At 43.9% G+C, this 23,581-nt stretch overlaps 1 protein-coding gene across 2 annotated transcripts in view; it reads right to left on the bottom strand.

The window, feature by feature from the left end:
• Window positions 1-1,739: 1,739 nt before the first annotated feature.
• LOC122551426 (partitioning defective 3 homolog B-like) overlaps window positions 1,740-23,581 on the bottom strand; it is a 1,013,066-nt gene continuing 991,224 nt past the window's right edge. The window contains exon 22 of one of the 2 annotated variants that reach the window (XM_043693310.2): window positions 1,740-5,473. In XM_043693310.2, coding sequence (XP_043549245.2) covers window positions 5,077-5,473 — 397 coding nt within the window. In that variant the 3' untranslated portion in view covers window positions 1,740-5,076. The remainder of the gene's footprint in view (window positions 5,474-23,581) is intronic. The other variant, XM_043693308.2, reaches the window with a different exon arrangement.

The raw sequence follows: 23,581 nt of genomic DNA, 5'->3' as shown, positions 1-23,581 counted from the left end.
GGAGAGAAAGCACAGCCATGGGTATGAAAAGTTGATTCTCTCCAGAGTTCTCTCTAGAACTGCTGAGCTTCTCCAGTAATTTCTGTTTATGTCCCTCAAACATAATCCTGGTCTTCCGATTCAATGATAGTCCACTATGTCATAGCCTCCCCTACTTCTTTTGCATTCAGTTGTCTAACTCTGAATTACCAACCTACATCTCTTTCTCCTTCTTTAAAACACCACTTGTCTTTTTGAATAAGCCACGTCCTAATACCTTAAGTGGGTGAGAGTTGATTATTTTTCCTGGTGTGCTCCTATGAAGCCTTTTGGGATGTTGAACCACATAAAAACCATGTGGAAACCACCACCTGCAAATTCCCCTTCAAGCCACGCAGCATCCTGACTTGGAAATATATCACTGTCCCTATTATCATTGGGTCAAATATTCTGGAACTCTCTTTGGAACAGCTTTTTGGGTGTATCTAATTCTCCCTCCAACCCCTTTAACAGCTTTGTGGGTGTACTTAATTCTCTCCCTACCCCATGCAACCTGGCAGCTCACTACCACCTTCTCAAGGGAAAGTAGGAATGGCCAACAATACGTCTATCATTTAAATAAGTGAAGAAAATTATCTTCTCTCCTTGCTGAAATCAGAAGAATAAAGAACAAAATCAATGCGTACGTGACTGGTTCACAAAGTTAATTTGACAACCTTTGACTACACCAAGCACAGCTATGCTGAGAAAAGATTAAAATCATATTCTATTGACATGTGTAGTGGAGTATATGGAAAAGAACAATAGAGTTGCATTTCTGCAGCATCATTCCTGACTTCAAGACATTCCAAATTACATCAGAAACCATGAAGCACTTTTAAATATATTCTTTAGCAATGCCAGAAATGCAACAGCCAATTTGTATAGAGAAAGCTCTCTCAAGTACCAATATGAGAATAACCAGAAGGTTTAATTTTTTTTGTCATGTTGATGGCAAAATAAATATTGGCATGAACTCTGGTGAGAACTCCCCTGCTCTTTTTCAAACTAGTGTCATTGGAACTTCTCCATCCACTTGAAAGACTTTGGTTTAATGCCTCATCAGAAAGATTAACTCATGTGAGTGGCAATCACTCTGTATGTTCTCGGTGGGTCAGGTGATTGGGGATGAGGTTGATGGGGATTCTGTTGCAGCTAAACAAGTGCCCGGGTAGTAAATGCAGATTTAGCAAAGGATTTTACCTGCTGCTTCACCTACCCCTTTTCCCATCTATGTGTTCTTTAAAATATAAAGTCGCTCCCGAAGGCTTCTCACCTGTCATCTTCCAGTGCAATTGGACAGACAGGCAAGATCGGGAACCAATCACGTGTGTCACCGTCTCAAAACACCTCCTGGGACTTGGGGTCAGACCAGAGAGGTGTGATTGGAAGAAATGTATTATTTACAGTCTGCTGAGCTGTCTGCAGTTAAGTGGGTGTCCTGCTGGGCTGGCAGGGATGCGACTCTGCTTGACATTAATAAAAGAAAACTTTTAGAAAGAAATTATATTTTTAATTGGCAGACTGTTGGTGGTACAGAGGCAATGTTTGTGAACCTAGCTCTGTGAAAGGCCAGTTAAGGAACGCTGCATCTGAAAGATGTCATTGCCTGGCATATCCATGAGAATTTATGGAGATTAACCGCATAGTACCCAAACAGAATGAACTGTACATGGTCCATGTGAAAGTAATTACATGTGAGCATGTGTGTGGAACAAATAACCCAGTCTGTTAATTGATAATAAATGTTTATAAAAGAGGAAGTAGAAGCACACAAAAGCTTGGAGAAATAGTCTCAAAGTCAATTCTGGCTAAAGGAAGATGATCTGTCATCCCATTCCATCTCTGGTTCTGTTGCTGAAACACTCCAGTACTTCTTACTGTTGTTGTTAACATTTTAATTGTTATCTGCAAGTTCCAGTACAGAATTTCAGTAGGTGCTCAGGCACCATTATCATGGTTCAGTAGCTGTTTCCAATCCTTTAATAAAATGACAAACAATGGATATCCAGAAGTGATATAAAAATGATTAGCAATGGTTACACTGAGAGGTATCTCAGATTATATACATTTATTAAACTATCAAATGAAACTGTTAGATTTGCAATTACTCAGGCTTATCCATCGTTCTTCACCTTAACTTTAACAAAAATGGCAGGCACTCAACATCTGTAGGAAGAAAGATTAGGTTGATATTCTGGGCAGAACCCTTCGTTCAAAACTTCTGTGTACATAGATTCAACAATTACTGGTAAACACTGTAAAAAAGTCAATCCTTCAATGCAGAACACATTTTAACCCCTTGATAAAGTGTACAGCCTATTGGTTGCTCTTGACTGTCCGTTATTCTCTGCAATTATCTTCAGCACTTCAATTTTGAATACTCAACTGAGGAGAACTTGGCCAGATGCTTCAACTGGGTGTTCCAGCACCAAGTTGTCACACAGGCAACAAAGTCACGGCCAAAACCTGCAGAGCTTCAAAAATACTAGTGGCTTAGAAAGGGAAAAGTGAGCAGCTGCACGTGGCATCACTTGCATCTGGCAATGTAACCAAGGTTTCAGCTTGTCCTTCAGTTCAGGTCTCATAGCCTTGGGTCACCAAACGTGAGGATATGGATACCCAAAATGGTTGGGTATGTGCTTTCGACACATGAGGCACTGGGGTTCAGTCTTTGTCCCCTGCATTTGGATTTTTTTTTAAAGCTGTATTCAGTGACTAAAGGGGAGATTGATGTCAACATTTAAGATTAAGATAAGACAGCTGTAGTAAACATGGGTAAAGTGATGTTGAATAAAGTTCATGGCCATTAACACTGGTGAAACAAGCTTGAGAGGCTTACTCCTAAATACGACAATGTCACAAGCTAATGTACATATGTGAACTCCATTCAAAGTAGCCACACTGATTACAACCTTCTCTCTCTTTTGATGCAGTTTAACTCATGATCTCACTGTGGAAAATCACCTCACTGACATTGCAGAATTTTGTAACCATGAGCAATGGACTCCTAGTTAATCAGGGCTGCCTGGCTCATCATAAAACAATATCCAATCATACAGTGAAAGCTTCTCATGGCGTAAATTGTTCCATTGGTGTAAGATTCAAAGGCTTGTAAAACTGTCATGGAAACCTGTGCAATGGGCCAGTGGGAATAAATTCTCAAGTGGATTCTTTGAAAATTACTGACAGCAGTCATCAACTGCAGAAGGAGTAGGTTGGAGAGCATTCTCCTCCTTCCGTTTTTCTGCCTGGTAAGTTTGCCACAGGCACCTTTCACCCTGCCTCAGTGGCTATACTGTGAATGATGGAGCACTATTGACCATGGGGCCAGGGGAGGGATGATTGGTATAGGGAGGGAGAGCCTTAATCAAATCTGTTCTACCCAAATCAATCATGGCACTGGGCTGAGAGAGTGAAAGGGAGCAGAGGACAGCTGGGTAACCTCCCAGTAGCAGGATGTTTGGCTGATCCCTGTTTAGCCCCCTCATCACTCCCAATCCCACATGTCCAGACATAATCTGGAACAACTCAAACTGAGGTCAGCTTACTCGGCCCATACAAATTCAGAAGATCCCACCAGTAAGTCTCAGTAACACTGCATAAAGCTCACTTAAGCCATTAAACAATGATGCCACCAGATCTTAATGTTACCCAACTTGACACCAACTGAAATTACATGGAGATCTGGGAGTTCATTTACTTTCTCTCGAGAGCACAGAATGCTTATTAAGACAGGGAAACACATTTTCTATTTAATTACTGATGAAAACCCATTTTTAATTAAATTTAATTACAAAAGCCCTCTTAAACTGACATTTATAGTCTTCTTATATATTTTAAGCCAGCTGTATGACATCATTAGATGGTGACAGGAGGCTGATAATTCTCTGAAACACGCTAAATGACATTGCTTAGCAAGTCGAGAGCAAGCTTGGAGACTAGCTTCTTGATCTGAAATCACAAATTATATCTTGCTAATAACCAGATATTGGAAGAGTTTTGACATATTAAAAGGGAAATTATTGCTAGTCCACGGAGAGATAATAGAACAGCTGAGGCTGAATAGAATGGGGAATGATGTCATGAGGAAGAGACACAAGAAGGACTTTAAACTCATGGTGTTACCAATGAATGGAAACTGCTTTCTTGTGAAATTATACTATAATGGTACGTGCTGCTGTAATATAGCTGGATTAACAATAAGCATTTCCCAATCATCGCACTGACTACGCTGCTCATTAATGCTAAGTGCATTTGTCATGGTTTGTGCTGGCTTATACCTTAGGAAACAGAGGTAAGATAATCATCATGGTGGTAGAGCCTGTACCATGATGGTTCTGGAAAGTTCTTCTTCATTCTGTAGGTCTTGTCAGCCTCAATTTGGCACTCAGAGCTTCACTACCATGTATAAACATTCACAACACAATTACATGGAGAATAGGTAGGAATGGATGCATTGCTGATGACTGAATCAAGGGTTCCGATTATACCCCTTTGCTGGTTTATAAATGCATGTGAAGCTTGCAATTAAATTCCTACCCTGGAATATTTTATTCCTTTATAAAGTTGTGCTTTATTAAATTTAATACTTGGGACTTCAATTCCCTTGTCGAGTCACTGTTCTGACTACATGATAAAATTCGCAAAGAGGATTAACAAGTAATGTTATCTTTACTGCAGGTTTACCAGGAAAAGATCTGTGGCTCCTTACTGGGGAAAATGTTCCCTCAGTGCAGGCTCAGTCAACTTTTCTTGTGGGCGTTATCTGTAAACCTGATCACAATAAAGGCAGCTGAATGATCTATCAGCAAACTTGATTACCAACACATAACTATTCATCAAGCGATGCAAAACGATCAGAATGATCTGACTGGAGGGAAGGGCCATTCTTTCATAAATCATATCAGAATAAAACTTAGTTGAATTCAGGTGGAGAATACAGTAAAGCAGATTTATCTCCTCTGCAAGATAGGGTTGAAGACCAGTAGTGGAATACCACATCTGTTCATGTACTCCCTTTGTGCTGTTACACAATGTCCTTGTACCAACTCTTGGCTAGACAGCTGCTGTCATGCCATTCTTTTGCCTGGGATCTTGATACCGGCCATCCTCATAGGGGTACCTGTATCCGTCTGGGCTGCTCTCCCTGTATGTTGTCTTGCCCTGGTCATGATGGCGAGGCATTTTAAAAGTTTGCGTCGGGGATGGAGGCACATCATGCCTGTGGGGTCCCTTGTACTGGGTTGGGAGATTGTACACAGCCTCCCGTAGTCTGGCACTGCTCAAGTAGTCTGGGATCCTGGGGTCCAACCGGCTGTCGGCAGCGTTCCGGGGATAATTCCCTAGATGTCGATATCCTGCAGCGTGATGCTGGGCTCCCAGGTACCTGTGTGGCTCTCGATCACCATAGGGGCCTCGAAGATGATAATCATCCGGCTCTCCAGGAACATGCCTAGAACAAAACAAAAAGCATTGATTTAATGAGGGTTGCATATTGTGAAAGTGCATGAGATAGTTGGTTAATGCATCTGTCAAATACACCTGGATATTACACCTTTATGAGTGACTGGCTTGGTTTTGACACATATTGCTAAAGAAACTACATCAACTTAAATGGGACTGCACTTGCCAGAACAATTCACATGAAATTATTTTGCAGCATACGAGGGAGGGTGAATGTTGTACACATTATATTCACCTGGAATGCTTACAGGTGATAAATACTCAGTCTTACTTGCATGTTCTCATCCAAGCCTTTAAGTCTTGTCTAAACTTACTCTGGCCTCTGGAACATCCCAAACTTTCTTTGCTCCGTTTTTGGTGTTTGTACTTTCACCCGTATGAGTCTCCAGAGTCTGGATATCCCTTCCTGAGCATACACACCTCTCTGCCCTCCTTTAAAATGCTCCTTGAAAATAACTACTCTGACCATGTTTTTGGTCTCTCCCATTGGGTTCACATTCTGACCTGTCTGTACTGGAAACCTGCAATGTTCCAATGAAGCTCAACGCTAACTTGTGGAACTGTATGTTGATACACTTCAAGATAAAACATTTCAGCTCAACGATTTCAGATCTTAACTACAGCTCCCATTGTTTTCAGACAGCAGTGTTGACCCTGCTAATACCAATGCCAGGGCAGTACAGTTGGTCAGTGGCTAGCACTGCTGCCTCACGATGCCAGGGACCTGGGTTCGATTCATTTTCAACCCTCGGGAAACTGTCTGTGTGGAGTTTGCACTTTTTCCCCATGTCTCTGTGTGGTATCTCCAGGTGCTCTGGTTTCCTCCCAAGGTCCAAAGATGTGCAGGTGTTTTATAAATTCTCAAGGATCGGGTTCGCAGGAGAGTAGTCTGACACAGACCAGGAGAAAAGAACTAAGAGGCGAGTTTGCTAGAATATGAGTATTTTATTCCCCGCAGTGTCGCCTCAACCATGTCTCATACTTACAACGGGTCTGGTTTATACTCACTCTACGTGTTACCGGAACTGGGAGCCGTCAGTTCTCGTAGAGCGGTTGCCAACAACCCACGCTCGGCGGTTAAACGTAACCCGGAGCAGACTCTACCGAACTGGGGACTTTCCCAGCTTATATACTCTTTCGAGATATAAACATTCATGTGAACAACAGGGCAAGACTAAGCAACACCTTCCATTCCGGTAACATATTCATGCGAACAACAGGGCAAGACTAAGCAACACCTTCCATTCCGGTAACATATTCATAATAAGATTCACACATGTATTGGGACATAATTTTAACCCTTTCACCACATTCCACTGATTGGCCCAATACATGTGTTACATCATGCCCATATATATTTTTTCCAACAAGCGTCTACGTACACGCCAAATATACAAGCAAGTCAGGATATTACAGCATGTTAAGATCACCAGGACTCCTACCAGGATCGATGAGAGTGGGAATAGGAACTTCCCCGCAGTGGAGGACATACCACTCAACATATCCCACCAATGATGAGCTGACTCTACTTCCACTACATGGGCAGCGTGTACTACCTCCTGTCCATGTATAAAGGTAGACACTGTAACCTTGGTGACATTGGTTTGATGCTTTCGTAATATCTGCTTAAGCTCCTCGGATCGGTCCAATGCTTGCTTAAACCGATCCAGGGAAATGTTCCAAGGATTCATCAGCACTTTCCACTGCACCTTGGTAAAGTGGTGAGCACTGCTATAATTGGTTAACAGATAGGTCTGATTCTGCCATTGCCACTGATAGACATTTGAGAGGCATCCCGAGAACGGTACTGTGGGAAGCGTAGGATGTGGGTTATTGGTAGCCACACAGAGCGTGTGTGGCCCAATCTGCCACATCATGTCCCTTGGAGTTTCAACAGTCCATTCGCACAGGGCCGTTCCCTTAGTCAAGCAAGGGTCCCGATATCTGTCCATCAGTAGGCAAGTTTTTCCCTGATCAGTCTGTTCACAAGCGGACAGATCATAGGTAATATTGGTATCTGGGCTAAACCACTGCCCCCTTGTCTTCAGAAAATAATATCCAGAAGATGTAATCACTGGTAATACCTAATATCGACAGACCGTAACAGTGTGGGTTACATTCATGGTAACAAAGTATCCTCTACACATAGTTGCGTTACACCATGTTCTTTCTGGATGGGTTATCATCCACAATTTCTCAGATACATTCCATATTCCCCTCCACGCTTGTACATTGGGGGATGTTACCACACGCAAAAATCGTTCTTTCTGTATTTGTGCGTGCAACATTTGAATATGACAGGCAGTCCAATTTAACTGAGCTGTAATGTTCTCAAACAGTTCCTGGGTGGCACCCCAGACATCTAGTTCCCATTGCAGGGATTGTATCAATATTTTAGCTGTTTCTCCTTGAGTCATCATTACGGATGGCATCCATCTTCCAATAGTGTGTAGTCCTTGTGAGGTGGCTTGTCCCGTGTTAGATAATTTAGTACGGGTTACCTCAGAGTCAATAGCATTTGAGATACCCATGACAGTTCCTGCACCTCCCAGTAGAGTGTCATACCATGCACGCCGCCTCCTCTTATGTTGGCATTCTGGGATAGCCGGCAGCCGCACCTGCCAGTGAACATCAGTGTGCAGTACTGCCTGGGCCATCTGCTGACAAGTTGACATAATGGGAGCCAACTGTGTGCGGTGCGCGTCAGAGACGTTAGGGCGCACCAAGATCAGCCATAACATTCGAGTCCGGTTTCGAATAACTGTTCCATTGCTGATCCAGATGTCCTCATCTCCAGTCGTGATGTTCCATCGTGTCCCGTTTGAGCTTTCACATTCACGAGCGGTTATATTCCAATGACACATATTCACCGTTGCATTCAACATCAATGTACAGTTAGGGGTTATCAAAGTTACATTTCTCCCCTTATAACATCGTACACAAGTATACATTTGACAATCACTCGTGAGATCTAAAATTGTACACCATTGATTTGCCGCGCACTTAAAATCATCTTGCTGTCGTTCCTCACTACTAATTTTCCAACCTACATTTTGTTTCGATAAGGGTACCAACGACTGAGCTGGCACACTCCTCCAGACTGATTCCCCAGGATACATAATGGTGACCAGACTGTCTTTTCCTTGGGCTATGATCTCTGCCGGTTTGGGGGGACCAGTTGTCTGGCGTACCCATACCTTGGCACCCTTAGTGTCAGTAGACCCAAATCCCCCCGTCCCACGCTCAGTAACCTTAACGGGAGCTCCCGTCTCTTCCACCGTTGTAAGGTTACATGGTTTAATAACTAATTGTGCTATTCTGTCTCCCTTCTGTATCACATAAGGTTCAGATGTGATGTTGACCAGGACTACTCCCAATTCTCCTTGGTAGTCCACGTCAATTACTCCTGCCATTACATCAATCCCCTTTAGTGACAATCCCGATCGCGGGAGGATATGCCCATAGGTTCCAGGGGGACAAATCAATCCTAATCCGGTCTTAATCACCGTAGGTTTTTGTTGGACCAAAGTCTGTGTAGTTAACGCTCGTAAGTCCAGTCCAGCCGAAGCCGGTGTGGCCCTTACAGGAATATTAGCTTCCTTAGCAAATTTCCACATTTTAATAGGCTGTGCCTTTGGGGTATCACACACCCGTATCATCCGATTCAAGGGCGTCACCCCGTTTCCCAATGGGCGGTTATTAATTTGCTTTACTACCCGAATCAATTGTTTCTTCCAACCTGTTAAATTATTACATCCTCCTGCCTTTCGCAGGGAGGATTTTAGAAGCCCGTTCATTCGTTCAATAAGTCCCGCAGCTTGCGGATGGTAGGGCACGTGATAAATCCACTCCACATGGTTATTATGACATCACTGCTTCACCATCCCTCCTGTGAAATGGGAGCCATTGTCACTCTGGACCTGTATGGGCAATCCATAAAATTGTTCGATCAAATCTAAACACCGTAAGGTAGCCTGTTGGTTGTTATGTCGACAGGGATGGGCTACCAAAACCCCAGACATAGTGTCCACAGCTGTACATATATGGTTACATCCTTGTGAGGAAGGTAATGGACCCACAAAGTCCATTTGCCAGCTCTGTCCCGGTCCCTCTCCTCGGTGTATATGTCCCATCATATGTTGGGGCACTCCCTGCCGTTGATGCTGACACTGCTCGCATTGATTTACTGCAGTCTTGACATCATCTACCAGAAGATCTATTCCCCGATCTCGAGCCCACTGCAAGGTTCCTTGCACTCCCCAGTGTCCGGCCTTAAGGTGTGCCCATCTAGCCAAGTCCACTGAGGTGCCTCTTTGTACACTCATGGCTCGGACAATGCCGTCTACATATCGGTTATGTAAAGCTTCCGCATCATTTCGGGATGTATGAGCGTCTACATGGGTAATATATATATCTAGATGTCGAGCCTTCTCCCATATATCTTCCCATAATTGTTTACCCCATACCTCCCTATTCTGAATCATCCACTGATTGGCCTGCCAAGTTGGCATCCATTGGGTCATGCCATTAACCACTGACCAGGAGTCAGAAAACAAATAAACTCCCATGACCCCCGCTTGCATGACCACCATATGTACTGCTTTTAATTCTGCCCACTGACTACTTTTCCCCTCGCCGAGTTCTTCTAGGGTTATACCTTGTTTCGGATTAAAAGCGGCAGCTTTCCATCTACGTTGTCCTGCCTTCCATTGGGCTGACCCATCTACAAACCAAGCCGTGGTTTGTTCATCCAGGGTCAGTTCATCATACCGTTTGCCCATCTTGACGGGTGATTCTTTATACTCAATCACCTCAAACCGCTTTTCCCCTTCCTCAGGGGCCTCCGCCACTTGCTCATGCAGGACTGACACTCCCTTTTGTCCAGTCCGCACTCTTTCTGACACGTACCATTTCCATTTGATAATGCTGCTCTCTTGGGCGGTTCCTATCCTGTGGGTAGTGGGGTCACTGAGTACCCACGGGAGGATAGGAATAGCTGTTCTCATGATCACTTCATGTCCAATAGTTAGAGCTTCAGTTTCCACCAAGCTCCAGTAACACGATAACAATTGTTTCTCAAAGGGGGTGTATCGTTCCCCTGCCGGGGGCAATTTCCGGGACCAAAATCCCAATTCTGCAGGAGGCTGAGCCCGCGGTAATTCATGCATAATTGCCTCCCCCTGTTCATTCCGTATGGGATTCCCTTCCCCATCTAACATTACTTCCCGCTGCACCGGGAGGCGTCTCTGGACTTGTTTTCTCCTAACTACTGGTTTAGCCTGGAGTACGGGTGGGTCATCTTCATACTGATCATCTGAATCTCCCCAAATGTTTCCATCCCAATGATCGATATCCCACCGATCCCCGTTATTTAACTGGGCTACAAACGCCCGTACTTGTACTGGGTCCGGGGTTCGAGGGACCTTCCTTTTCTCTTTCCGTTTCTTAGCAGACAGATACATAATAGTTCGTCCTGCTAGTTCAGTTAATGCTGTCAATTCAGCCTTTAACTTCATAATTTCCTGCCTCAACATAGAAGCATCTCCCGAACTGAGTCCCTGCTCATGTTTCAGGAGGGCTAATTCTGCTTCAGCTTTTTCGCGCTTGTCTGACTGTTGTCTACAAGCCGCCGCACATGCCCACATCCTCCGCTGTACCCCAGGCAAGGGGTCCTTCGGCAGGACTGAGATCTTCTCAAGGGTGGACAGCAGCGACACTGGGGTTCCTACGCCCTCGGCTTCCCAGTTTTCCGGTCGCCCCCCACCATTTGCCCACATCCTCCGCTGTACCCCAGGCAAGGGGTTCTTCGGCAGGACTGGGATCCTCTCAAGGGTGGACAGCAGCGACACTGGGGTTCCTACGCCCTCGGCTTCCCAGTTTTCCGGTCGCCCCCCACCATTTGCCCACATCCTCCGCTGTACCCCAGGCAAGGGGTTCTTCGGCAGGACTGGGATCCTCTCAAGGGTGGACAGCAGCGACACTGGGGTTCCTACGCCCTCGGCTTCCCAGTTTTCCGGTCGCCCCCCACCATTCCTCAAACAAACTGCCACGTCATGCCACGGTCCCTGCCATCCCGGGACGGTTGGGACCTCCACAGTTTGTTCTTCTGGTTTCTTAGTCCTTTTCCCAAACATTGTTCTGTATCAAAATCTCTCCCCAATTGCGATTGATCCTGCTGACTACGCCAAAATGTTTTATAAGTTCTCAAGGATCGGGTTCGCAGGAGAGTAGTCTGACACAGACCAGGAGAAAAGAACTAAGAGGCGAGTTTGCTAGAATATGAGTATTTTATTCCCCGCAGTGTCGCCTCAACCAGGTCTCATACTTACAACGGGTCTGGTTTATACTCACTCTACGTGTTACCGGAACTGGGAGCCGTCAGTTCTCGTAGAGCGGTTGCCAACAACCCACGCTCGGCGGTAAAACGTAACCCGGAGCAGACTCTACCGAACTGGGGACTTTCCCAGCTTATATACTCTTTCGAGATCTAAACATTCATGCGAACAACAGGGCAAGACTAAGCAACACCTTCCATTCCAGTAACATATTCATGCGAACAACAGGGCAAGACTAAGCAACACCTTCCATTCCGGTAACATATTCATGCGAACAGGGCAAGACTAAGCAACACCTTCCATTCCGGTAACATATTCATGTGAACAACAGGGCAAGACTAAGCAACACCTTCCATTCCGGTAACATATTCATGCGAACAACAGGGCAAGACTAAGCAACACCTTCCATTCCGGTAACATATTCATAATAAGATTCACACATGTATTGGGACATAATTTTAACCCTTTCACCACAGCAGGTTAGGTGGACTGGCCATGGTGAATTGCCCGTAGTGTCCAGGGATGTGCAGGCTAGATAGGTTAGCCATGGGAAATGCAGGGTTACAGGAATAGGGTAGGCAGGGTGGGATGCCCTCGAAGCGTCAGTGTGAACTTGATAGGCAGAATGAGCTGCGTACACACCATAGGGATTCAATGATTCATGCCTCTGTCAGGGTCACTGTTTAGTTACTTGTCCCATTACCATCCCCTTTTGCTTCCCATCATTCATAGTGTCATAGAGATGTAAAGCACGGAAACAGACATCTCTGTCCAACTCGTCCATGCCAACCAGATAACTCAACCTAATCTAGTCCCACTTGCCAGCATATGGCCCATATCCCTCCAAACCCTTCCAATTCATATACCCATCCAGATGCCTTTTAAATGTTGCAATTGTACTAGCCTCCACCACTTCCTCTGGCAGCTCATTCCATATACTTACCACCCTCTGTGTCAAAAGGTTGCCCCTTAGGTCTCTTTCATATCTTTCCGCTCTCACCCTAAAGCTACACCCGCTGGTCTGGACTCCCCCACCCCAGCGAAAAGACTTTGTCTATTTATTCTATCCATTCCCCTCATGATTTTATAAACCTCTGTAAGGTCACCCCTCAGCCTCCAACGCTTCAGGGAAATCAGCCCCAGCCTATTCAGCCTCTCCCTATAGCTCAAACCCTCCAACCCTGGCAACATCCTCGTGAATCTTTTCTGAACCCTTTCAAGTTTCACAACATCCTTCTAATAGGAAGGAGCCCAGAATTGCACGCAATATTTCAACAGTGGCCTAACCAACTTTTCTCACTCTCCCTACTTTTCCTTGCCTCCAATACATGCTTAAAACCATTTGCCTTTTTCTCCAGTCCTGATGAAAAGTTATCAGCATGAAATATCAACTGTGTTCTTTTCTCTCCACATGGAATGCCTGCCTGAGTATTTTTCTTTGTTTAAATTTCTAGTACAGTAGCACCTTGACTTACGAACTTAATCCGTTCCGGGACCCGGTTCGCGAACCGAAAAGTTCGCAAACTGAATCAATTTTTCCCATTGTTCAGATAGTGTAAGAGAGCTTGGACAGCTGTTCACAGCGCACGCGCCAAAGACGAACTGAATGAGCTCATGCGGGGCCCGTGAGCTTTTGTGTTCAATAAGTGCATAGCAAAGCAGAACAATGAAACCACGTGGTCGCACACGGGCTTTTTGCGTTCGTACCTTGAATTTCGTACGTACATTGAAGCAAAAGTTTACGTACAATCCTGTTCGTAAACTGATTTGTACGTGATCGGGGTTGTTTCTTATGTCGAGGCGCTACTGTACCTCCTTATATGGCCTGGTGTCAATTCATCTATGACAATGGTTCTTATTAAACACTTAGGGGTATGTTAATATGAGACTGTACAAATGAAAGCTATTGTAGACATGACCATCTGACTTCAATACCATTTCATATCTCTTTCTTGATAACACTCCATAAAATCACAATTGTTCTGATGAAGAATCACTGGACTCTACTTTTGTCTCTTTTGGTTTTTTCTCTGCTTTTGGTCCTGCTAAACTTGATAAGTTTCTCCAGCACTTTCTGTTATTGTACCAGTTTGGTCTTTATCCCCGTTGACTCAGGGGTCATCCTGAAAACAATGGCACACTTGCAGGGATTCAACTTCATGGATTCTATAGAACTTTAGAACCTCAATCGATGGACATTCTTTGCTCATGATTCTAGACACAAGCCTGAGAGGCCAGCCCGCGCTCAGCCCCATCTTGGTCCCACTTGAGAACAACGGGAGTACTGACCTACCATTCATCGGTTTGTGAATTAGCAGTAAGAACCTCAGTTACCAGCTCGAGGGATGAAATTGTGAAAATGATCCCAAGTTGTGGTGATCACCTCTGGCTGTGAACACCACAGTGTCAGTATCAGCCTTATCCCCTAACTTGCCAATAAAGCCAAGGTGCTCCTAAGGTTTTGGGTCCAGTCAGAGGGCTCGCTGCCCAGGAAGGATGGCGGTCCTGTTGCCAGAGCCGTGTGCATCCACTCTGGGAGTGTGTGGGGCGCGGGGGGGGGGGGGGGGGGGGGGGGGGAGAAGAGTCCTTTGAACAGGTTTCAGCTTTACTTAAAAAAAAGGAACCAAAAGCATGGATACCGGCCATCAGTCTGGATGGGACAACCCAACATACAGATCAATGTGAGGACACGACTGCGGCCCAATGCTTCCTGTGGCTACAGGGGGACTGGGGCGTAAAAGAGATTTCAATTGGCTCCCTGCCTCCAGGGAAACTACTGGCAAGTTTTATTAGGTGACTTGCTGGGCTTTGATGTCTGAGAGGACCCCAGTGTGGTCCTCAAACCTTCTCTAACTTGGGTGATAAATAAGTAAGTAGATTGGCTACTCGCCTGTGGTTGGTTGCATAGCTTCTGCCTAATTCAGTATCAGCTACAAAGTTGGGTCAGTGGTACCCTCCCCTCACCCACCCAAGGGAAGTAACAGGCAATGTGGCAGCATTGTTTCCAACTTAGTATTTTGAATAACATCTCTTTAGATAGTCTATGTGATCTCCTGGACTTTTTCAATCACGTGAGAGGAATTTTCCAACATATTCATTCCCTCAGCGACCCTATATTTCCCTGCAGGGGTTAGGGAAGTGGGTTTGGTGGGGGCAGAATTACAGTCAGGGAAAGCGGGCATTGTACAAGGTGTTCAAGCATGAACATCCAGGATAGACGTTGTGTGCGGCAGGCTTGATGGCCCTTTCCTAGACATCCATTTGGGATTTCGGTCACAGTCATCTGCTCTGCTACCACTTACCCAACCCCCAACTAACCCCACTCCCCCACATACATTTCCCTTTACAGCTGCTAAATGCACAATCAGACAAGTGATCCAGGCAGGCATTTCAACAACGTTCAACATGCTTTTCTGATTGTCCAGAAGTAAGAATTTTATGTTAAAAAAAAACTTCAGAATGATGTAGGTTAATCTGCTGCTAATTGGATGCTGTCTTTTTTTTGTCCCCCCAAGGGATTTCTACAGCATGAACAAATTTCCATGGCTGCCAAATAATTATTAAAAGGAACAAAAGTAAGAGGCTGTTTTGAATGAAATACTGCAAGTTGCAGAAAAGCTGCACGGTCTTGTTCATTTTTCTATTTACCCTCCTTTCTGTCTGGTGTTAAATGAAGGATAAAGTATGATTGGGAATTCTAAGTATCTTACCGCAAATACAAAAATAAAGAATGATCAACGTGTGTCCTGACAGATATATCTACTTGAGTTTGGTGTGAATTGAAGTACAGTACTATCCTTTCTTTCGACACCTCCAAGCCCATGTAAATGTTGTTGACATAACATATTGTCGACATTGCTGATTTAAGACGGTGGTGGACCACGTGTTTATGCATGACTCTACCAACCTACACTTTTACTTAAGCAAGTACTCTACACCTACATTAATTTGGGGAGGAAGAAAAGTAAACTGCAACTTATTGGTTTGTGCATGTTTTTTAAAATTATTTTTTGTTTGAAACATTAAATGCCAAAGATGTCAAAATATGTGGGTTGCTTCAAATACAAGGCACTGAGACGGGAAGAAAAATGCTTCTTAACTTATCCTGTTTTGTTGATGTTGGGATAGCGAGGTGTAGATTGCAAAGGTAAAGAGTAAAATGGATCAGGTTCTTATGGTGTGGTTAACAAAGGCAGAATGTCAACTTACGTGGGGTCGAAATAAATGAGTAATACTGTAATAAGAAAGCTGTACACCTCTAATGGCAATATAATGGTAGCAGGTGTCCCTGGTTGTTGTCTAGTGAGTTGTGGTTATATTATGTTATAACAATGTGCAACAGGAGACGTGCTAGAGGAAGCAAGTGTGACACTGATAAGGATGCATGCTACACAAGACAATGCAAAAACACACATACACACCTGTGCACGTAGGTCTCAATAATATACAGGACATAACATAGCATAAAGAAAAGAGAGTCACTGACTGCAGCCATTTCAAAAATGTCAATCAAATTCATATAGACATCTCAAGACATTAATAAATTCTACACATATAGGATAAACATAAAATAACAAAAGTAAGTATAAAGATATAAAAGTGAACGCTGTTGTAGAAATCTATGCTAGTGTTTGATAAAAATGAAACTTGACCACTTGGCTGTCGTTTCTACTTTCTACACTGCAAGGTGATTGATCCATTATTATAATGCCTCCAAAGGATGCTGTTTTCTCAATTCATTCATTTACATTTGATGGAGCAGATGTGACCCTGTGCAGAGTTAGTCAAAAAGTGATCTGTCAGTTGCCTTATGAATTTCGCTTTTTACTTCAAACATCTATGATTTTGAGTATACAAATTCATTGAAGTACCCCTACTTCCAACTGGTACCTTTGGTTAGCGGTCCAGCTGGGAAATAGTTCTCAATGTATGACACTACATGACTCATAGCACACATGCATGTTCCTTTGCTATGATCCATTCCCTCTTACACAAAATTATGCAATACAATTGTATAACACAGAAATAGGGTCATGTAGTCTAACTAGTCTATGTCAGCATTAATGACCCATGCAAGCCCTCCACCATTCCTGTTCATCTGAGCCTGTTCCCCTTGTGAACTTCTTTAGGTTCACCTAAACACATCAACGCTATTCACATCAATTACTTCTTGCAGCAGCAAATTCCACATTCTTTTCAGTTTCTGGATCATGAAGTTCCTCCTGAATTTCCTTTTGATTGGCAGGATGTGATGTGGAAGGGGTTAAAATAAAACAAATACAATTGAAGCAAGACAGATAGGTTCAAAACCAGATACGTGTGGAGCAGCACTTACCACAAATTGTTCCATGTAAAAGCTAGGAGTTGAGCAGTTAGACACATAGCAAACTGAAGCTTGCTCCATATTAAGCAAAGAGGAAGCTGTGAACAACATTTAACTTCTGTGGCGGGAGTCTAAGGCAAAAACCCTCATCTCAAGTGGGGCGTAACCAAAGCAGAATAGGATTGGTCTATTGTGTTGCCAAGATTCAAAAATCTATATGTAATTGACCAATAAGAAGAAACTGATATGTGATTGACGTGGATTTGTGTATAAAAATATGATTGCAACCATCGAAAGGCAGACTCTCTGGGCAAGGACAACTTTTGTCCCTTGTAAGGTTGAGTCTCTTACATGGAGAAAGTGAGGTCTGCAGATGCTGGAGATCAGAGCTGAAAATGTGTTGCTGGAAAAGCGCAGCAGGTCAGGCAGCATCCAGGGAACAGGAGAATCGACATTTCGGGCATAAGCCCTTCTTCAGGAATGAAGAAGGGCTTATGCCCGAAACGTCGATTCTCCTGTTCCCTGGATGCTGCCTGACCTGCTGCGCTTTTCCAGCCACACATTTTCAGCTCTGCGTCTCTTACATTGCAAGTAATAATGGCACTGTGTGTGAAACAAGAATACTATCGTCTGACGAAACATTTATTTGACAGTGACAAGTGAAGTCCAACAGGAGTTTGTGCTGGAGTCTCAACTTTTTACAATTTGCACCAATCGGGAGCAAAGGCATGATAACTAAATTTGCAGATGACACCAAGATAGGTAGGAAAGTATGTTGCGAAGAAGACTTTGAGGGGGAAGTCAGAGGCAGAGGCAGATGTAGATAGATTGTATGAGTGGAGAAAAATCTTGCAGGTAGAGTATAATGTGGGAAAATGTGAAGCTGTTCACTTTGGCAGCAAGTACAAAAAAAAGGCAGATCATTAGTAAAACAGAGAATGACTGCAGAATTCCAAGGTGCAGAGGGATTCAGACGTTCTTGGGCATGTTCACAAAAAGTTAATATTCAAATTTAGAACATAATCAAGAAAGAAAATGGGATGCTATTCTTTCTAAAAATAAGAACGCAATGCTTTAGCTGCACAGGGTGTTGGGTGAGACTACATCTTGAACACCATGTGTAGTTTTTGTCTCCTCATTATACACTGGGAGTACTTTAGAGGATGTTTTTATGTATATATTTATTGAAAAAAATTTCCACTCTTTTACAAAAAAACCCAAAAAAGTATAAAAGTTCAAAAGTACAGAAAAGTAGAAATAATATCGTACTATTAAATTTTATTACAGTAATGTTGACAGTAAACTGCCTGCTATTCTTCAAGATCCAGTCGTCTCATATTTACTTAACTCAAATTAGCAGAAACTCAAATTAAATAAAATAACATTAAATTAAGTTACAATCCACTAAAATTAAATTACACTACATTGTACAATATTACATTACTCCACTTGCCACACCTCCACCAAGACCCCTGTCCACGGAACTAACAGTTATTATACCTGTATTTACGAGGCCTTCCCCGCACCCACCCCCCTGCCCTCCCAGACAACCATATACAGCCCCATGGCTATATAAAAGCCCTAATCAGTACCACCGACAGATCCATATCTATGTAATTTAGAAAGGGTCACCGTATCTTATAAAATCACTCCATTCCGTGGTGCACCATACTTGTCAGGTAACCTTGAGAGGCGTGCTCCATCACAAGTCTGTGCCACCCTGCAAGACCTGGAGGCTTTTCTGATATCCAAATCATTAGGATGTTCTTCCTTGCACAGAGTATAAGAATGTTGAATAACCTCTTCCTGTGCTCACCCAAAGAGGGAAGATTCGGTAGTCCCAAAAATGAGGGACCCCAGATCCTCCCTAACTTCAATTCCCAGGATCCTCTCCAACTCTTTCAATATGGTCCCCCCAGTAAATGCGGATCTTGTAACAGGACCAAAAGCAATGTGAATGGGTTCCAATACTGTTTTTACATTTGGGACATTTTGGGGAAGATCCTTTCTTAAACTTTGCCAGCCTCTCTGGCGCCATATGGGCCCTGTGTAGGATCTTCAGTTGCATCGCTTGTGCCTTATTGCATAGTTAAATTTTCTTTACATTCCCCTACATATCCTCTCACATTTCCAGCTAGATTTCTTCCCCTAACTCCGGATTCCAAATCTCATGGATTTTTCCATATCCTCCAAGGCATTCCCTCTCTGCAGATGATATATGGTACTAACTGAGAGAGTGTCCTCACATCGGAACAGTCTTCTTTCTATATCCGACTTGTTGGGCTGGGTCAAAAGCGTGGTGTTCTTCCATATGTAATCCCTAACCTGGAAATATCGGAAAAGGTCCCTATTTGGGATTCCGTATTTCTGACCTAATTGGCTGAAAGACATCAAGACCTCTCCCTCAAATAAATCTCCCAGACAGGAGACTCCTTCACATTCCCATGCTGTGAAGCTGGAGTCCATTGACTCCAGTCTAAATCCTGGGGCTCCCACTAAAGGGGTGAATGGCGAAGTCTTAAGCAAATTGCCCTCACCCTGCCACATTATTCTCCATGCTTTTCCCGTATTTATAATAATTGGACTCTCACAGTGCTCAACTACAGATCTCATCTTATCTATGAACAGTAAGTCTATGAGGGGACATCTCGCCTGCGAGACTTCTACATCAAGCCATATCAACATTGAGTCATTACGCACCCATTCACTCACATATGACAACAGGGCACCTATTTGGTATCTCTTCAGATCTGGGAGGTCTACACCCCCCTAAATATTCTGCGGAAGTTGCAACTTGGTAAATTTAATTAGGGAGCACCTATGGCACCAAATAAATGATCCAAGCCATTCCACAAACCTCCGCATCACCTGTTTGGGTACTAACAACGGGAGCATCCTCATTGGATATAACAACCAAGGAAGAACATTCATTTTAATCAAAGCTATACGGCCTAACTATGATATGGGTAGTCCCTCCCATCGCTGAAAGTCTTGCTTCATTCTCTGAAACAGCTGCACAAAGCTAGCTCCGTACAGCTGCTGGAAGTAAGGGGTAATAAAAATTCCCAGACAGAGAAGACCTTTCTGTGACCATCTAAAAGGAAACTCCATTTCGTCCTCCATTTTTAGTATTTCCACCAATTCCCCCCACGGGCATGAGTTCTGATTTTGTGAAATTTATTCCGTATCCCAAAAAACTGTCGAATAACTTAATTTTTTGTATTAGCCAGGATGTGAACTTTTCAGAGTTAGCCAAAACAAGACATCGTCTGCACTGAGATTGATTTTGTGTTCCCCAACTCCCTCCTTCGGTGCCATTATTTCAGGGTCCTTTCAGTCAGTGGTTAAAGTACCAAGGTAAACAGCAGCGGCAACAGGGGATATCCCTGTCAGCTGCCCCTCCCCATACCAAAATTGCTGCATTTAACCCCATTCGTAATAACCACCGCCTTGGGGTCTTTACATAACCTTGCCACCCACCTGGCGAAGGCCCCTCCCAGACCAAAACCACCTGCAACAGCAAAGAGATACGACCATTCCACCCAATCAGAAATCTTTTATGTATCCAGGGAGACCACCAAACCTGGAATCATTCTCTGCTGACATATTTGCACTATATTCAGTACCCACCTGATATTGTTGAAGGAGCTGCAGCCCTTGATAAAATCTGTTTGGTCCACTTTTATAATAACAGGCAGCACCTTCTCCAACCTCAGAGCCAACACCTTTGATAGGATTTTACAGATGGGTCTGTATGATGTGCAATCCTTGAGTCTTTCCCTTTCTTTAAAATAAGGGAGATATTGGCCTCCCTAAGAGAGAGCGGAAGGCAGTGCTGGCTGCAATGAATGACTACACATCTCCAGCAGTGGTTCAGCTAACATGTGTATGAACTCCTTGTAAAATTCACTCTGGAATCCATCTGGACGGGGTACCTTACCACCTGTACTGTCAGAGGTGTATTTGAAAGTGATGCCTGGTCTGTGTTTATACTGGGGAGGTCCAAGTTTTCAAAAAAGGATTCCATTCTCACTTCTCCATCTCCACAGCCCTCTGACCAATATAACTCTGCACAGAACTCCTGGAATCTGGCAGTGATCTTCCTCAGTGCACGAGTCACATTGCCAGTTCTCTCCTTGATAGTCACAATGGACTGTGGAGCACTTTCTTCCTAGCCAGGTATCTACCTGGCTTACCTCCATATTCAAACAGCCAAGTTTAAATGCATTTAAGTCATTGGACAGGCAAATGGACGTACATAGAATAGTGTAGGTGGGATGGGCTTCAGATTAGTATGACAGGGCGGCGCAACATTGAGGGCCGAAGGGCCTGTACTGCGCTGTAATGTTCTATGTTCTATGAGACCCCTCAGTTCACCACTTGTGTGAGTGCTGAGTCCAGAGCAGCCTGGAGAGCCAAGACCTGTTGCAATTTGACCAAGGATGGTCTGGTATAATATGCCGATTCGGCTGCCTTCAGCTGGGCCTCAAACATCTGCTGCTGCTCCCCTCTCTGCATCCTCCTCGTTGTTGAGTATGAAATAATCAGACCCTTTAAGAATGCTTTGGTGGTCTCCCAGAGCATGGATGGATGACTGGCCGTACGCCGACTGATGTCCCAAAAAGCCCTGAACTCCCTTGTGATATACTGTACAAAGTTGTCATCCTTCAACAGAAATGGATCCGTGCGCTAGTGTCATGTGCTTATTCCACTACGTTTGGTCTTAACATCTAAATATACCGTCACATGGTCCGCAATAGTTACACTCCAAATCCTGCAGGCCCACCAAGTCCAAACAAACAAATGGAACAACTAACGTATCAATTCTTGTGTGGCACTTGTGCGGGTTCGAGTAAAAGGTAAAGTCCCTCCCATTCGGGTGGAGGCACCTCCACATATCCATTAGCCCCAACTCCTCACACAAGTCCACTAACTGTCTAGACTGCCGAGGTATACCCAACAGCCCCCTTGGCATCCTGTTGACCCCAGGGTCCATGAGATAATTAAAGTCTCCTCCTAAAATTGTATGGCATACCCCAAGAACCATTAATTTAGAGACTGCATCAACTAAAAATTTGAGAGGATGTGCCGGGGGACAGTAAATGTTCAGGATGCCATACCCTTCTCTGTGTATCAGTGCCTTGAGAATGACAAACCGTCCATATCCATCCTTGATTTGATCTATCACCTGAAATGGGAGGTTCCTTCATACCAGTATGACCACCCCTCTGCTTTTGGGGGTTAAAGGAGGAAAGGAACACCCCATCGTATCCCCCCCACTACTGTAACTTCAGATGTTCCCCATCAGTCAAACGTGTCTCTTGCAACAGGGCAATATCAACCCTTTCCTTCCCAAGATTTAAGATGACCTTTTTCCTTTAATAGGGGAATGGCTCCCCTTTATATTCCAGATGCACCACCTGAACAGATCGCGAGCTATGACAGCACACTACAGCCCACAGTCCCCTGAGAGGAAGAAACCCATTCAATGTGCGATGAGTTGGGAAAAAACAGACATCATCAAATCCCAGACTATTCCTACAAACATTACCAAAACTAGTAAAACTAAAAAACTAATCTCTACGCCTAACTTGAACAAATAAACACAAAAAACACAAATCTCTTGAGATCTCCCTCCTTGACCACAGGGGGCATTTGCTCCCAACCTCACAACCATCCTAGCACCTTCCAGTTAAGGTTGCGCCCCAAACCCAAGCAATGGGAAAAGAAACATATTATTTATACTCCTACAACTTAACAATGGACACCCACCCCTTCCCCTCCACATCTCAACCCCACATATCTTTACACCAAAGGTGTAACCACCCCTTACCCAGCAAATCAGAACAATAGAATAATTAATAACCAACAAACAGATATAATATAAAACATACTGGATTTTATACCAAAGCAATACCAAGCCTGAGACTCCAAAACGGAAAAGAATAAAGAGAAAGAAGATAAAAAAAAATTGTATTATGCCATTGTCCGGACACATTTTTTCCTCCTTCCTCCTTGGCCAAAGTCTATCATTTCAGCGAGTTTAAAAATTCTTTTACTTTTTCTGTCGAGTCAAAGATGTAGACAGCTCCCTCATAACTGAAACGTAGTACTGCCAGGTACCTCAGAGAATATTGAATGTTTAAATCTCTTAATTTTTTCTTTACATCATCAAAGGTCTTCCGTTTCTTAATTATGGCCCCAGAAAAGTCAAGAAAAAACATTATTTATAAGTCAAAGCCTGTGGATTTCCTCCCAGTCTTCTGGCTGTTTCTATAATTAAATGCTTTTCCTTGTAATGCTGGAGTCGCACTAGGACCGGGTGGGGGGTGCTGGGCTGGCCCAGACCTACGCATCACGATCCAGTGGGTCCGCTCCACATTCACCTGGTCTGACTCGATCCCCAGCCCCAGCAACTCCAGAAACCACCTTCGAGAAA

Source organism: Chiloscyllium plagiosum, unplaced genomic scaffold, assembly GCF_037043375.1.
Source record: "Chiloscyllium plagiosum isolate Xiang-an unplaced genomic scaffold, Cpla_swu_hap1 HiC_scaffold_7, whole genome shotgun sequence".
Taxonomy (NCBI): domain Eukaryota; kingdom Metazoa; phylum Chordata; class Chondrichthyes; order Orectolobiformes; family Hemiscylliidae; genus Chiloscyllium; species Chiloscyllium plagiosum.
Note: the sequence above shows the minus strand (reverse complement) of the source record. Positions and strands in the feature narration are given on the sequence as shown.